The sequence below is a fragment of the Caretta caretta genome, chromosome 8 (assembly GCF_965140235.1).
Source record: "Caretta caretta isolate rCarCar2 chromosome 8, rCarCar1.hap1, whole genome shotgun sequence".
NCBI lineage: Eukaryota > Metazoa > Chordata > Testudines > Cheloniidae > Caretta > Caretta caretta.
Genome location: NC_134213.1, coordinates 34004491 through 34021237, shown reverse-complemented (window position 1 = coordinate 34021237; position 16747 = coordinate 34004491). Strand labels below are relative to the sequence as shown.

The 16747-nt window shown below is 38.0% G+C and overlaps 1 protein-coding gene across 7 annotated transcripts in view; it reads left to right on the top strand.

Moving 5' to 3' along the window:
- FBXW11 (F-box and WD repeat domain containing 11) overlaps window positions 1-16747 on the top strand; it is a 128425-nt gene that overhangs the window by 11720 nt on the left and 99958 nt on the right. For 3 of the 7 annotated variants that reach the window (XM_048860449.2, XM_048860450.2, XM_048860451.2), the window contains one exon: window positions 10962-11063. The exons of the other annotated variants lie outside the window; for them this stretch is intronic. In XM_048860449.2, coding sequence (XP_048716406.1) covers window positions 10962-11063 — 102 coding nt within the window. The remainder of the gene's footprint in view (window positions 1-10961; window positions 11064-16747) is intronic. 7 annotated transcript variants of the gene reach the window in all.

Genomic DNA, 16747 nt, shown 5'->3' with positions numbered 1-16747 from the left:
TATCATCAATTTCTGAACTATGGAGGACAAATTGAAACTTTCAGGCTAACCTGAATTTAAGAAATATTTGCTGCTGTTTGAAATTGGAGAAGATCACATGTTGTGGATTTTTTGGGTCCTATGTACCTCTGTGGCTGAACCTAATTCTGGAATTACAATGGGAAATATTTTAGAGTAGCAGCCGTGTTAGTCTGTATCCGCGAAAAGAAAAGGAGTACTTGTGGCACCTTAGAGACTAACCAATTTATTTGAACATAAGCTTTCATGAGCTACAGCTCACTTCATCGGATGCTTATGCTCAAATAAATTTGTTAGTCTCTAAGGTGCCACAAGTACTCCTTTTCTTTTTAGTGGGGAATATGCTACTGATGGCATATTTGGTAGTTATCTGTTTTTTTTAAAACCATGAAAATTCAGCAGTGAACTTGATGTGGTTTTTGAAAAATGAAGAAATCAAAATAGGGAAACTACATTTCTGGTTGCCTTATGCAAACCATTTAAAATAAAAATTTAAAAATTGAATCAGAAAATGAGCTACTCTTGCAAATCAGGAATACTTTAGTCACTTGAATGGATTTTAATACACATTTATTTGTATGAAATTCAATTTTTGAAAGATAAAAAAGGACTGTTCATATTGAAGTGAGTGGCGCTACTTGCTTTGTAAAGTTAACCACATATACAAGTGTTGAGGGTTCAGGGCCTAAGTTTTGTCCAGTATTTAAATCTTTAAAAATAAGTGTTTATAAAACACAACACCATTGGAAATGCTTTCACAACTTTTTAAAATTACAATGTGTTTAAACTTTTTTCTGCAATATTTGAAACCTGAAAATGAAACCCTACTTTATAATGTGCTAAACTGAGGCTTTAATTTGACCAATTTTGCAAATGTTAAATACACTCTACCTTGTCTGCAAGACTGTTGGAACATGTTAGTTATCAAATCTTAGCACACCTTTAAATCATAACATAGACAAGCCCATTGATGAGAGATCCTGAGCCTGCTCTTTAACTCTACCATAACTTTTAAGACCATTTTCACACACAATTTTCTAATTGCCTAACTGCTATGCAGTAAGCCGTTGCTAGGTCATCTGACAACTCCACACTTCCACTTTCCACCTCTCATCTTCTCTTCAGATCTGATACACTGTTAGGATGATCTGCTACTGTTTCCAGACAGGTAGGTGACACTACTCTTTCTGGTGTGAGAGAGCGTAAGGTACTGCTGTTCATTTTGTCCTTCCAAAAAGACTATTTTAATGTAACACAACTGATTTGCCAGTCTAGAAGGGAACATAACTTTTTTGAATTTTCAGAACACTATTAGAGTTGGGGGTGCATGTGTGTGAGGGAAAGTAAGTTTAATTTAGATGTAATATATGTTGGAAAATACAGCTTTGTCTCAAGATTCAGTTAATACCACTTAGTGACATTGATGTAATTGTATTAGTGTTTTCTCTGGTAGTCCTCTTGGGTCTTTATGAAAACAAGATATTGCATCTCATGAGTCTTTTCCTGATGAACAAATTAAAATGGAGTAAGATTTTTTTTACGCTCAAGGAAAAGCACTTAAATCTCTTCCCCCACTGAAATTATATTCCTTTTGTAGCAAATATGTACTTTGGTCTTCAGGAACAAAGTGGGACTGTAGTTTTGATCACCCTTCTGTGAATTCATATTGTCCTGTGTTGAAGAACTGTTTGGTAATAGGGAGAACTTGTCTAATAGATCAAATTACTTTCTACTTATAGCTTACTTTAAACTAACTTATTAATGTTTTTGTAAGAATCTTCACAAAGTTCAAGGAAATTATACACAGATCTTGAATGACAATTGGAAAGCTGTATCACTGAGTTGATTTTTGAATGCTTGTCATTTGGTTTAACTGGACTATTATCTAATGGATGAGAGACTCAGTGATCAGTTTCTTGAATCTTTTTAGCACTTTAAACAATAAAGAAATGACAAATTTTCACAAAGTCTTTAAGATGAATTTGGTTGATTGCAACAGAGTAGGTATGCGCTGACTTCTGAGAAACTCAGTCTTAAAGCATTTTAGTTAATCTCAAGTACTAAAATGGCAAAGTAAATTGACTCTGTTGTACAAAGAGAGTTTTCTTGACTTGTGAATAAAATGAGAAGGTAACTAAGTGCCCTTCCTGAGTTGAACTAGAACTTTGATTTCATAACCACTGTTCCCTCTAAGCTGTGCGCGTGTGGACACACACACACATCCTAAACCCTGTGCAGACGGCGAAACGCCGTGTGCACAAAAATTTGCACAGAAGAAATTTTTTGCGCACATGGCCTGTCAAAAATTAGAGGGAACATTTGTTCATAACATGCATTTGGTACCTCACATGTTTTTGGAAATATTGCCTGAATACCATGTTTACTACATTCGATTTAGAATGTAGACACTTAGAACTGGATACACCAGTTCCATTTTGTTTAGGAGTAGGTGGTAATGTGATGCCACTATTCCAAAATATACTTTCTGGGGACTATGTGCTTACATTGCATGTGCACATGTGGCTTTGATATTAAAGGGGGAAGAGGTACTGTTGGTCTGACATAAATTGTCATGGATTTTAGAACATTTTAATAGAAATAGGTTGCACAAGACATCCTGAACTTTGTGTGTATATTTCAGTGCACAGCATAAAAAAATGCATCATTATCAAGCCAAGCTGCTACTTGTGAAAACACAGTTTATAAGCATACTTTTCTAATAGAATTTGCACTCTCCCACCACATGCAAATCTTCAAAATACTTCTCAATACCTACTAGTTCTGCTTATGACTATATTGGGTGAGTCATGTAAGTAAGGTAAAAATGCGAGATAAGGTCTGTGTGATACCTCAGGGGATTGACTGCAGCTGGTGACTACTCCCTGCTGGGTGTAAAATACTGAAGGCCCTTGAATAGCATTATCACTTTACAGTTTGTTCTGTGATTTATTCTGCTTTTTTGGGAGGGGGTGGAGAGGGGTCTAAACCTAAATTAAAATGCGACTTGTGATCGTGGAATTTCTTTCAGAAATGGCCATGTCTTGTTTTCATTCACTAGGACAAAGCTTTCTTTTTAGTGTTCCTTGTTAAGAGGACTAGGTGTAGACTACCAGTGAAGATGTCTTCTCTCTATCCCAGACCTAGAACAGTATTTTAAGTAGCAGCAGTTAACCCATGAGTCTTAATTTTCCAATGCTGAGTGCTAATGCACATATAAGCGTTAAAGATTAGCCGAGGCAGCTCCAGTTCCACGAGTGTTGAGGTTAAACCAAAGCAAATTAAACTTCACCAAGTTACAGAAGACTGTGATAACATGCATCTCTTTTGTATCCACAAATCAAGGGAAAGCAAAGGCTTAACTTTTTCCTACTGTAGCTTAATGTTGCAAATATGGATCTCTCTATGGGGAAATCCAGAATACTAACTATTGATTGACTAATTCATTGGCACAAGAGAGTGGGCTAGGGATGACATTTCAGACTCTGGTTTTAAATGTGACTCTTAACATAACTGAATGGACTTTTGGTTTAATTTTCTTAAACTGTAAAAGAAATTGACAGCTCTAGAATGTGGATAGATTGTGTATAGACTGTTCATGTACCTATAGCTTAAAAAACCCAAACCTCTAAAAATGAGGCAGTGTGCTTTACCTACTATTTAAACCTCATTTGATTTGTTGTGTCTTTATCTTTGTCATTCTAAAATACCAAAAGATCATGTCCATATTGGACTAAGTCGGCAAATTCTCATTTTTAAAGACAGAGCTGTTCTTTTTGGCATAGAAACAAATGTCCAAAACCCTAAATATTTTTCTGCACTCTGGTACCTTGAGAGCTTAATTGATTAAAGTGTGTGTACTTTTAAAAGAATCATCCCCAGGTTGGGACCTTCAATGCCAAGTTTATAATACTTATAACATCTTAAACAAAAAGGAATTATAATAAAAATGTTGATACCCTTAACTGTAGCAGTGTAATGTTACCACAGTTGGATACAGAATGAGTATTGGTTCCACTTTGGGGGACACTTTTTTTAATATAACATTTTCCTTGAGCTATCCCTGGGGGATGTTAATAAACAGACTGATAGTTACGAATGATTGTAAAAGTTTCAGAAACATTTTGATCTTCCACTTCTAGATGAATTTTAATTTTTGACTTTTGAATCCAAAGGTTTCTTGACTTGGAGAGTTCTTTAACAAAAATAGCTGAAATCAAAATAGCAACACTGTTTGCATATAACCGCTCTAGAACTGTTGGTGCCCTAAACAACAAAGCTTACAAGGGAAGCAGTTTTCATCCTCCCCCTTAAGGATGCCACAGACAAATTCTGGTATATATGGAATGAGAGAAAATTTCCACATCATGAATCCTCACCTGAGAAGTCCTAACTGCCCACCTTTCAAGACATCACGAGATGTTCCAATCCTGTTGTTTGCTGTGATGGGTCGTAGGGCAGCAAACACTTCTACAGGTAGCCTAATTTTATATTAAAAAAAATTAAATATTAAGATCTTAAAGTGCCCCTTCTGGTGTCAGACAGCCAAATTAGTTGATTATTGTTTATAGGAGGTTAACTGATTTTAGTCAGAGTGAACTGAATGTAGATCATTTTAGGAACATGGGACTTCTGAAAGATCAGAACAATGGGTGAGCAATGTATTTTTCTGTCTCTGATACTGATCTATATCTGATGCTTGAAGAATAGTATTGAGGAAAAGGGAACAATCTGTGAGCCCTATTACCCCCAAATAAAATAATTCACCTGGAAAATTGTGTGACACTGTATTTAGGAGTGTGTGACTTCCTGACCAACCACCACACACAAAGGTACTCATTTTATGCCTTGAAGCATGAGATTTGATTAGCCTTAGCTTAGCCTACTTAACTCCAAATGTTGGTCATCATATCAGTTTCACTTATAAATGCATTTACAATTTGATTGTGACCATCTGTCAGTGAATTATGCAGAGGACCTATATGCTGTCAAGTATTGACTTGAATATAACATTTTTCAGCCATTAACTCTGAGTGACTTCCAAGCATAAAAGTGTCTGACCAATTTGTGGCATTGCTTTGTAATAAATATTCTATGAAAACCTATCAAACTGTTCTCCTTTCAGTCTAGTATCCCTAGTTTAGAATCATAGAATCATAGAATATCAGGGTTGGAAGGGACCTCAGGAGGTCATCTAGTCCAACCCCCTGCTTCTACCGCCTCCCTAGGTAATGCATTCCAGTGTTTCACCACCCTCCTAGTGAACAAGTTTTTCCTAATATCCATCCTAAACCTCCCCCACTGCAACTTGAGACCATTACTCCTTGTCCTGTCCTCTTCTACCACTGAGAACAGTCTAGAACCATCCTCTCTGGAACCACCTCTCAGGTAGTTGAAAGCAGCTATCAAATCCCCCCTCATTCTTCTCTTCTGCAGACTAAACAATCCCAGTTCCCTCAGCCTCTCCTCATAAGTCATGTGTTCCAGACCCCTAATCATTTTTGTTGCCCTTCGCTGGACTCTCTCCAATTTATCCACATCCTTCTTGTAGTGTGGGGCCCAAAACTGGACACAGTACTCCAGATGAGGCCTCACCAATGTCGAATAGAGGGGGACGATCACGTCCCTCGATCTGCTCGCTATGCCCCTACTTATACATCCCAAAATGCCATTGGCCTTCTTGGCAACAAGGGCACACTGCTGACTCATATCCAGCTTCTCGTCCACTGTCACCCCTAGGTCCTTTTCCGCAGAACTGCTGCCTAGCCATTCGGTCCCTAGTCTGTAGCTGTGCATTGGGTTCTTCCATCCTAAGTGCAGGACCCTGCACTTATCCTTATTGAACCTCATCAGATTTCTTTTGGCCCAATCCTCCGATTTGTCTAGGTCCCTCTGTATCCTATCCCTACCCTCCAGCATATCTACCACTCCTCCCAGTTTAGTATCATCCGCAAATTTGCTGAGAGTGCAATCCACACCATCCTTCAGATCATTTATGAAGATATTGAACAAAACCGGCCCCAGGACCGACCCTTGGGGCACTCCACTTGATACCGGCTGCCAATTAGACATGGAGCCATTGATCATTACCCGTTGAGCCCGACAATCTAGCCAACTTTCCACCCACCTTATAGTGCATTCATCCAACCCATACTTCCTTAACTTGCTGACAAGAATACTGTGGGAGACTGTGTCAAAAGCTTTGCTAAAGTCAAGAAACAATACATCCACTGCTTTCCCTTCATCCAGAGAACCAGTAATCTCCTCATAGAAGGCGATTAGATTAGTTAGGCATGACCTTCCCTTGGTGATTCCATGCTGACTGTTCCTGATCACTTTCCTCTCATGTAAGTGCTTCAGGATTGATTCTTTGAGGACTTGCTCCATGATTTTTCCAGGGACTGAGGTGAGGCTGACTGGCCTGTAGTTCCCAGGATCCTCCTTCTTCCCTTTTTTAAAGATTGGCACTACATTAGCCTTTTTCCAGTCATCGGGACTTCCCCGGTTCGCCACGAGTTTTCAAAGATAATGGCCAATGGCTCTGCAATCACAGCCGCCAATTCCTTTAGTACTCTCGGATGCAACTCGTCCGGTCCCATGGACTTGTGCACGTCCAGCTTTTCTAAATAGTCCCTAACCACCTCTTTCTCCACAGAGGGCTGGCCATCTATTCCCCATGTTGTGATGCCAAGCGCAGCAATCTGGGAGTTGACCTTGTTTGTGAAGACAGAGGCAAAAAAAGCATTGAGTACATTAGCTTTTTCCACATCCTCTGTCACTAGGTTGCCTCCTTCATTTATTAAGCGGCCCACACTTTCCTTGGCTTTCTTCTTGTTGCCAACATACCTGAAGAAACCCTTCTTGTTACTCTTGACATCTCTCGCTAGCTGCAGCTCCAGGTGCGATTTGGCCCTCCTGATTTCATTCCTACATGCCTGAGCAATATTTTTATACTCTTCCCTGGTCATATGTCCAACCTTCCACTTCTTGTAAAAGCTCCCCCCCCAGTTGGCTCCTCTAGCACTTGCACCAGGAAATTGTCCCCTACGCTTTCCAAAAACTTCCTGGATTGTCTATGCACCGCTGTATTGCTCTCCCAGCAGATATCAGGAAAATTAAAGTCACCCATGAGAACCAGGGCGTGCGATCTAGTAGCTTCTGCGAGCTGCCGGAAGAAAGCCTCATCCACCTCATCCCCCTGGTCCGGTGGTCTATGGCAGACTCCCACCACTACATCACTCTTGTTGCTCACACTTCTAAACTTAATCCAGAGACACTCAGGTTTTTCTGCAGTTTTGTAGCGGAGCTCTGAGCAGTCATACTGCTCCCTTACATACAGTGCTACTCCCCCACCTTTTCTGCCCTGCCTGTCCTTCCTGAACAGTTTATAACCATCCATGACAGTACTCCAGTTTTTCAAGAGAAGAGTTTTTTCAATCTCTTCTCTTGTAAGTCTTGTCATACTTTTAACCCATTTTGGTGCTCTCTCTGGAGCTTTGGAATTGCTGTGCTAGTAGCTAGGAGTATGAAACTGTTTTCTGCAGTAAGAAACCTGAGTTGACTTAGCGGTGGAAATTTTCCCCCACACTCTGGCCAATGATCCTGTTTTAAAGTGCTGTACCCGTCCTATTGTGTTTAGTGTGTCTCATGTAGAGATGGCTCTGCTGCAGATTTTGGGGTGCATTTAACTGTTAGGTGTTTTTAATAAATACAGAGCTATATTATCTGGGCACCAAATAGAAAATTAATAGTTGTCATTAAGTACGTCTAAGATGAACTCTGCTCCTGACCCCAGAAAAAAATGTTTACTTCTCCTTTTTTCCTGTGGTGGACAAATCTGACATGGTCTGAGATAAAGCCACCAAATTCACTTTTACTGTCCGTTATGCATCTTCCTCTTCAGTCCTCCCTTTCTCCATCTCAGTTTGAGATCATCAGTTTTAGATCATCATCTAAGGTCCTGTTGGGCTAAAATGTGGAAACTACCAGCTTAGATCCAAATTCTTACTAGAAAGCAAGAGGTACAACAACTTCATGTTCATTACATTGACTGTGATAGGTCTTCTGTGCCTCCAGTTGTAGATAGTGGGTTGTTACACCAGATCAAAAAAACAACTTTTTTGTTCTTTGTACTGAAGTGCATAAATATTTCACTTGTATTTTCCTGTTTTATTGTGAAATCTTATGTGCGCTATTTGAAGCTGTCTCATGTTTAGTAAAGCATAATAGTGATATAGCTAAGAGTCTTCGTTTTTCCTTTATAAATCCGTTTATTCTGGAGTTTGGGAGAAAAGGTTCCCATGTGGCTTAAACTTGGCATGAAAATAAACAATGTTTCTGCCGAATGGTTTAACTAACTTGAAAGTTTATGAATTGCATATGGCTCTCCAAAACTTCATAGTTTTTCAGTCATTTAATTAGGGCATTTTGCAAACACAAATGTAGTAAATGATCTAGAAACTGGACTGACTTTCTTTAAATTAATTGAGACTAAAGTGACCAAAATATTTTAAAACTTTGTATAACTATAACTATTGTAAAACTATACCTGAAATGTTTATGAACTTGCTTCAATCACTAGCATACAGTGACATGCTTCATGACATTGAAGTATATATGGGTATATATGCCAAAAATCAGCTTTCGAATTAAATTTTTTCCCTCATATAGGCTCAGATATATAAACCACTAAATATACCCACACTGTGATTAAAAAACCTATGGCACTGAGTCTCAGGGCTCAGATCAACTAACTCAGGTTCATGGGGTTTGCCCTGAGGGACTATAAAATTGCAGTGTAGATTCTCAGGCTCTGAGACTCCCAAGAGTGGAGAGGGCCTGAGCGCCAGACCGAACCTGAATGTCTACATTGCACTTACATAGTCCCGCAGCCTGAGCCAGCTGACATGGGCCAGCTGTGGTTGTGTGCAGTTCACCAAGCTACCTGAGAATTTTTTGAGAAGCCACTAAACCAGAGAGTGGAGTTTCAGGTGAGCTGCAAACTTTGTGTTAAGTTTAATACCCTACATCTTTATTAGAATGAATGTTTAGATTTAAAGATTGCACATTTTTATTCTAAATTATTTTTGAAAATTTTAACTCACTTGCCAATATTTTCTGAGATTAGGATTTTGAGCTTCCCCTACTATAGCCAATGAATCGCTTAAAACAGTTTGGGAAGTGAAGCTTTAGGTGGGGGTACATCAGCTATTGTGGGGCAGATAGGCTTCTAGACTTGAAATTTGGTAGGTAAGTGAAAATCACTTTTTTTTTTTCAAATTTTAAATATGAACTTTGCAAAAACTAATACAAGTTTATATGATTATGCTTGAGTATTGGAGGCAAAATAATTTTACCTTCTTTGGAGTGGTAACATTTGTAGTTTTACATCTGTAAATGAGATGTATGCATCTACTCAGTCATATCTTTTCAGGCACAGTTCAAATACATTCAGAGTAGAATAGAAAATATGAATAAGTTCTGAGGTTGGCCATAATCATGGTATTTTTGGCCTTCATAGTTTTTATTTTTTAGCACAGTGTAAAGAATTTTAATTTTGAACTGAAAAACATAAGGGAACTTATAAGAAAATATGGTTTTAACCTCTCTTGCTCTGGATACCCCTTCTAAATTTTGGCACAATAACTGTTTTTCAAAGGTTTTCATCTGTGGCCTCATAATGGGCTGCTTTAACTTCGATGTACTAACTAATTTGGCAAGTTTTTAAATGAATGTGACTTGGTGTTTATAACAAAAGCTAAATAGGGCACCTGTGAATGTGAAAAGCCATTGAAAATTAGGACTGTGCCGATCGTAGAGTTGGGTTTACCTGCTGCTCAGTAGTGAATAACTGAATCCTTTTGATTACTTTTTCTATATCTTAAGTGTACTGGTAAATCCTGAAAATTAACTCTCTGAAATATGGCATAATGAGATTCCAAAGTTTTGTGTGACTTCCACATCACGTTGCCCCAGTTTGCAAGTAAAAACTCTTTTCTAACCACCAGTGCCAACAACTTGGAATCTGGTAGTTGAGCTTGTTCTTTCTGCCTTGTCATTACCAGTAATCTTCCCTCACTTATGCCTATGGTGGAACACTATTTTTTCTCAGTAACTCATTCAATGAATAGCAGCACATGTATAACTGAGAGCATAATTTTGCCGTGCAGTTTATACTTTTGTTTAAAAAAAAAATTATATTTGAGGAAGAATAAAATTCAGCTCTTTTCTTGGGCTTCGTTTTATTAGAAAATGCAGTCAAATTAGACAATGACCTTGAGTGGTTGTATTAACTAACATGATGTTTAAAGGAGACTTTGCGGTCCAGTCTAAACAGGGGCAGGTTGTGTTTGACATAATCAATGGGTGGACCTAAAGTCTGACTTAAGTCTTGTGTAATACCATGTTAGTTTAATCCAGTGCCTCAGGTTTGTATTCTGATGACTCCACCTTTTCTATTGAAGACAAGCCCATAGTTCTGTGTCCTAGGACAATGCAAAATTTAAAAAGAATTCATAAAAATTTATACTAAATCAAGTATGACTGAGTACACACATGAAGCAGATTGATTAAGAAGGTGCCACTTTTATGTAGTCACTTTTCTGACCATAACAATGCTCGAATGCAAGATTCTGAACTAATTCAAGAGCAGAATATGTTGAAAATGAATTGTGACAATTCTGGTACTGTGTTTTGTAGGCTATAATATTCAAGTAGGTGCTAGGAGCGAGCAGTTGTGTAAATCAACTCGTTAGGCTTTATGTGACAGAGGGATAACATATTTTAAAAGAATCTTCCGTAGTTGTTTTGCTGTTGGTCCCTAATCGTTGATTAACATAGAAGAAAACAAATACGTGTCCACTTTAACATACTAATGAGTTGCCTGCATTAAGTGATTTGTGGCATCTAACTGCTTCTTCTCTTCCTTCCTTTTTGTCACCCTGCAGTGTTCTGTGCCAAGGTCTTTGTGGCTAGGCTGCTCCAACCTGGTAGAGAGCATGTGCGCACTGAGATGCCTGCAGAGCATGCCCAGTGTCAGATGTCTCCAGGTGCCTTTCTTCTTTCTTGTTGTAAATGTGTTATGCGTATACTGTGAACATTGTTAAACTCTCTCGGGGCTCTGTTTAATCAAATTAAGTCTGCTAAACGTTTTTTGTGCATCCTTCTCTGAAATCTTCTACCTAACTTCTTCTAGGAATCATTAAGAGAGCTCTGTGTGAACTTGATTATTTTTTCAGTGGGGGGTGGTGAGCTTTTGTGTTTATTGCTTGAAGTTGTGATACAAATAGTATAGTTGTGCATGTTGCCTGTTACATTTTGCTTTTTCATTTTTGGTTTAAAAACTTGTTTTAATGAGCTTTGCCAATTATTTTAAAAACTACTTGCAATGTTCTAAATGGCCTATCATACAATTTTTGATTTTTCATATAGAGGAAGAGATTTTTATTAGTGTGATCCTGGTTACATCATTGTTACCATCATTGTGCATGTTTGAATACAGAACAGTTTTGTTAGCAGACAGTCCTAGAGCTGTTTTGACTTATTTATTTATATAGTTCTTGATTTAAAAAAAGATAATATGGTAAAGATGGGAGCTCCTATAAATGCAAGACCAATAAATCTTAAATTCCTTTGCTCTTCATTTGTAGTAAATTGTGTAAATCAATCCTGCCTAATTTATAGGCAGTGACTGGATGGGGGGGAGAATTTCTCTTTACGATTGTTTGGGCAGAGCAAGTTTACAAAATAGCAAATTAAAAAAAAAGTAGTTTGTATTTTTGGTATGAGTGAAATGTTTTGAATCCACAAGAAACATAACTTTGAAAAGAAATACAGAGCATATGTAGTAATTTCTATAATATTTTCTTAAGTACTATACACTAATACATAAAATGTTTAATAGCGCAAATATATACTGTCAGTATCTCTCCTCTATCTGTATTGTTAAAATATTAAACAAGAGCAGAGTTCAGTGGTGCAACCTGTTTCATGTGCACAGGAATTTAAGAACAGAAGGAATTGCTTTTGTGAATAGAAGTCCTAGCAGTTCAGGTTCTCTTTGAATTTAAGTGAACACCCTTCAATGAAATAAGTCTTTCTGAAAATGACCTCTTATTTCAAGAAACCATCTTTTTTTAGTTCTGGTAGATTTGAGGTTCTCATTTTAAAGTTTCAGAATGCTTCTATCTCAATACAAATGTAAACAATAATAGGAAAACTCAAGTATCACTTTTTCAGAAGACTTGTGTTTGAAAGCATTGCTAATAAACTAAATGTAAAAGTAAGAGAATTTTCTTCCCTGCTATGTGTCTAGGGTTGGATAGCATAATCCAAGATGGATTAACATTGTAAAATCTAACCATAGGTTGACTGAAATGGAAATTCCAGTCCGTAGTGTTACAGTGCTTGTGTTATTGTATTCATGATTTGGCTTTAATACAAGCCAGTCTCCACCTTATCCCATACCCATGACACATCCTGAAGTAGGAGGAAATATTTTTTGTACTGTTAACAGCAGGGGTTCTCAGTTTTTCCATGTGGGACTCCAAAACCAGCTGCAGGTTTTCGTCATAACCATAGTCCTTCAGTTACACCCACAATCCATTGTGGCTGTGAAGTATTGTGGAATTTGGTTCACAGAAAGAAATCATGGTTGGTTTTTTGAAGGGGCTGGTAGGCAATGGTGAGGGAGATGAAATCTGCTGGGTGGTATAAAGTAGTGGTGGGTTCGGTGGCCTATACTGTTGTTTTAAGGCTTGTTAGAAGGTGGTAGTGAATAGGTTTAGGAAGTGGTTGACTGCTGTGAGCAGTGGGGCTGAGGCAGCTGCCTGTGTACCACCTTTAAATAGTATTCCTCATAGTTGGTAGAGCTGCTCCTCTTCCCTTAGTTCACCAGCTTCTGAGAGGCCTTTGATATCACAACCCTCAGCCACCCTCGCGACCCACTTTGAGAAGTTTGGGTTTCAGAATGGGAAGGTTGTCTAAAGCAACACTTACCCTACTGGACCCTTTAAGATATCAGTTTGCTGGGCTGCAGATCTCAAGGAGAAACTATTGCAGGATCCCCACATGGTGCAGAAGTAAACTTTCAGAAATACAGCCCAACCTAGCTGATAAGTTCAAATTCAATGTTATTTCACACAGGGTTTACACCCATTCACTCATAGCAGACTTAAAGTTCAGATACTGCGAGGCATCCTTTACCATTGAGTCTCAAATAGCTTCAAAACTATCACAAACTCTTTGTAATCAGCTCTTCAGACACTTCAGTCATTAGTCAGTATGTTCAAAAAATCAACTTAGCCAAGTGGTGTTCCCCATAATTTAATTAAAACGATTCACAATATTAATACAAGAATACATATGAGATGTCCAGTGGATATCATTACTAGTAAATATACAAAAGAGATACAAAATCAGAGCTATTACTAGATAACCTTTCATAGTGTCATCTGACAACTAGATGGTATGGTGCTCTATAAAGTCTATAGATAGAAATTTAGACTAGAGGAGAATGTATATTAGCTTGTGCAGTATATTCATTATATTGGACACTCACTTTGGCCATGTTTCCTTTTATGCTATAGTTTACCATTAAAGGAGCACGTTAAGAAATATACTGTATATTGATTGCCACATTGGAATCTGGAAATCTGTGCGATATCATTGATGTGACATGTTATAATTATGCAAGTTACTAGCTAGTGAATCTGTGATGTCTGGACATACATCATGAAGCCCTTAAACATTTTCTCAATTTGTGATACTTAGTATTTGTGAGCTCTCATCTGAGTTTGTTTTAATTTTAGCTGCCATGTCAAATAGTCATTACATGTAACTGCAGTGAAATGTTAATGTCAGAGCACAACATGCACAGGGTGTAGTATCCGTTAGTCTTAGCAGATGGCACTAATAAGATCCAATAATGTCTGAATGTTCAGATTCCATCTCCACTGATGGGATTATTGTGAAGTTGGCCAGAGTGGGTTCAGTATTGTATGCAGGGATAGAAATGGTTTTTACAGTGTATGATTCCTGTTTCAACTCTGGAGATCTACTCTGTAGAAATTCCTCCCTGGCATTAGTCCTGTATGTTGCAGCTTCTGAGCTTGAGCATTATCTCGGTATCTTTCTGTTTTGGATAAATTCTTTTGACAGTTTGTGTAGAAAATGTGTGGTATAATTTAGTGGGAGCTGTAAATGGCATAAGATTTGGCAGGGTCCTGTTTAAGGATCACTGACCATTCATATTTGACCCAAAACATAAATTTCTGGAAAAGTCGTGATTTTGTAAAAGCTGGCAAGTGGTATGCATCCAAAAAAAAAAAAAAATAGGACATTTGTTTTTAAGGAAGTAATTTCCCTCTGATGTCTGCAACCCAAATACTGCCACACTGGGAATCTGAAAGTGAAACTGACTTTGTCTTCATTCTTATGATAGCAGACACATTGATTGTCCTTCACTTTTTCTAGGCTAGATGTCTAAGTTGTTTTAAAAATCAGTATTCAGGTAAAAAGAATTAGAGTATATACACTAGCTGTGCTTCATGTTCCCACAGGACAAATAAAAGTAGGGCAGTGGCTAATGCAGTTTCAGAAGGAGAATTAAAAGTTACACAGGTAACTCCTATTTGCATTATGTGCACAAAAACCTCCTGCACAGATGAGAGAATTGACCAGAATGAGGAAGAAGTGAATACTCAGTGGCGTGTGATTGAAGAATGACTTCAGTGAGCCCTCGCTGAATCTTTGACCTTTTCAAATTGTGTAACGCTTCAAGAGTAAAGTATGATCAGCTTAAAAGATGAATCCTGAGATTAGATTTACTCTGACCTTAGTTTGCATAATGAGAAATGTCATTAGCATTCATAAAATTATCCAAACCCTCTTCAAATCCAGCCAAAGGATTTGACCAAAAGTCCTTGAAGCCAGTGAACTGGATCTTATTCTCCAAATGAGAGCTGACCATTGTTCATCTATTTGCTATGCTTTTTTCATGCAGGCAAATTTATTGTTTTTCATTGCTGTGGCATGCTAGTCAGGCATCTTCAGTCTGTTGTGGATTTTCCAAGTTGACTCAATCAGTGTATATGGAAAAAAAATATTTTTTGCCAACATGCATTATTTTGCATTTCTGCAAGCTGAATTCTGTACCATGCTACTCTATTGCTCAATACATTTAAAATCATTTGGAGAGTCTCAGTCACATTTACTAAGTGAAATATTGTCATCTGGCGCTTATTATTAAGATGGGTATATTAGAAATGCCTTATGTAAGTACTTGCTTGTTCGTTATAAATATTGGGGCCCCATTTTCTTGGCCATTTTACAAGTTTAAAATAGACTGTCCGTGCACCCAAAATGTTTACCATCTAGAGGTGTTATCTTGGAATTGAATCCATACAGGTGGACCCTTGCACCTGTGCAAAAAAAACATGGACTTCAGTTGTTCCTCTGACATGGATCTGATTGCAGTATCCAGGACCTAAATGAGAGATTAGTAAACTTAACCTACTTGTGTTGAGCCACTAGTTCTATTTCTGGTTTTATAACATAGTTGTTAATGTAAGAACATCCAGAATTTTGGGAGTTTATCTCAGTCTTGAAATTTTTACCTGATGCTTCCCAGTCAGGGAGAGAAAAAGCTGATGCCATGCTTCTCCAAAGCCGTGCTCCTGCATTGTAAAGGGTAAAATATTGTGTACTGTATTTAATTGTAACTCAGTTTTCTGTTTCATTATTTTAAAATAATCTGACTTTACAAGGGCTAGTACAACAGCAGCAAGACATCACAAGTATTCAAATTTCAAGAAATATATTTGTAGATTAGCAAGAGCTCGTCAAATAACACAAAAAGTACTTAACTGTTCAATCAGTATTCCTTCCCACTCCTATGCTCACTGTGCAGCCACACACAAGGTTTGGAAACTTAAACAGATGTTTCAGAGGGCTAAACTTACTAGCCATGAACAGATAAAGAATCCAGGGAGGGCCAGTGCCCATGTGAAAAGCCAGCTTGCCTCTCCAATATCCCAGAAAGGGGAGGGTGGTAGGATCTTCTCTGGGGTCTCGGTGTGGATCCTGCTCAGGTGCTCCAACTTTTATATCAGCCTCCAGTGTCTCCAATATTTTATCCCTTCCAACAGGGGATCTCCAATACAGTACCCCTCCCCATACCTTAATTTTTGGGTTTTCCCCCCTGACAGTGGGTTAATTGTCTGCCTCACCATTAATTGCCTCACAATCTGTGGGACTCGTTACCACGGGATGTTGTGATGGCCAAAATTATAGTTGGGTTCAAAAAAGAACTATAGTTCATGGAGGGTAGGTCTATCAATGGCATATAGTGTATTTTGTAAAGCAAATGAAAACTTAGTAGTGTGAAGATTCAGTACCATCACTCTTAAAACAAAGTAGAGAGAGTCTGCTTTTTTGTTAAACAACAAAGTGCAATTTAGTATTCACTTGCCTAAGCTCCCTTTTGGTATTCTTTCATAACAAAAGTAGCTTCCCAAAATAGTAATGTGGTATTTGGGTCTATTATTCAAACACCAAATGTCAGTACAGATAATGGAACTTTTCATATATTAACAAATATTCTTTCAGTTAAAAATGAAATACTGAGCCTTTCATTTGTGGCTGACAAAGTTGTATGAACATTAACTCTCACAACATACCTTTGAGCTAGAGATATGTTATCAAACCAATTTTAGGCAGACCAGCTTAGGCACAC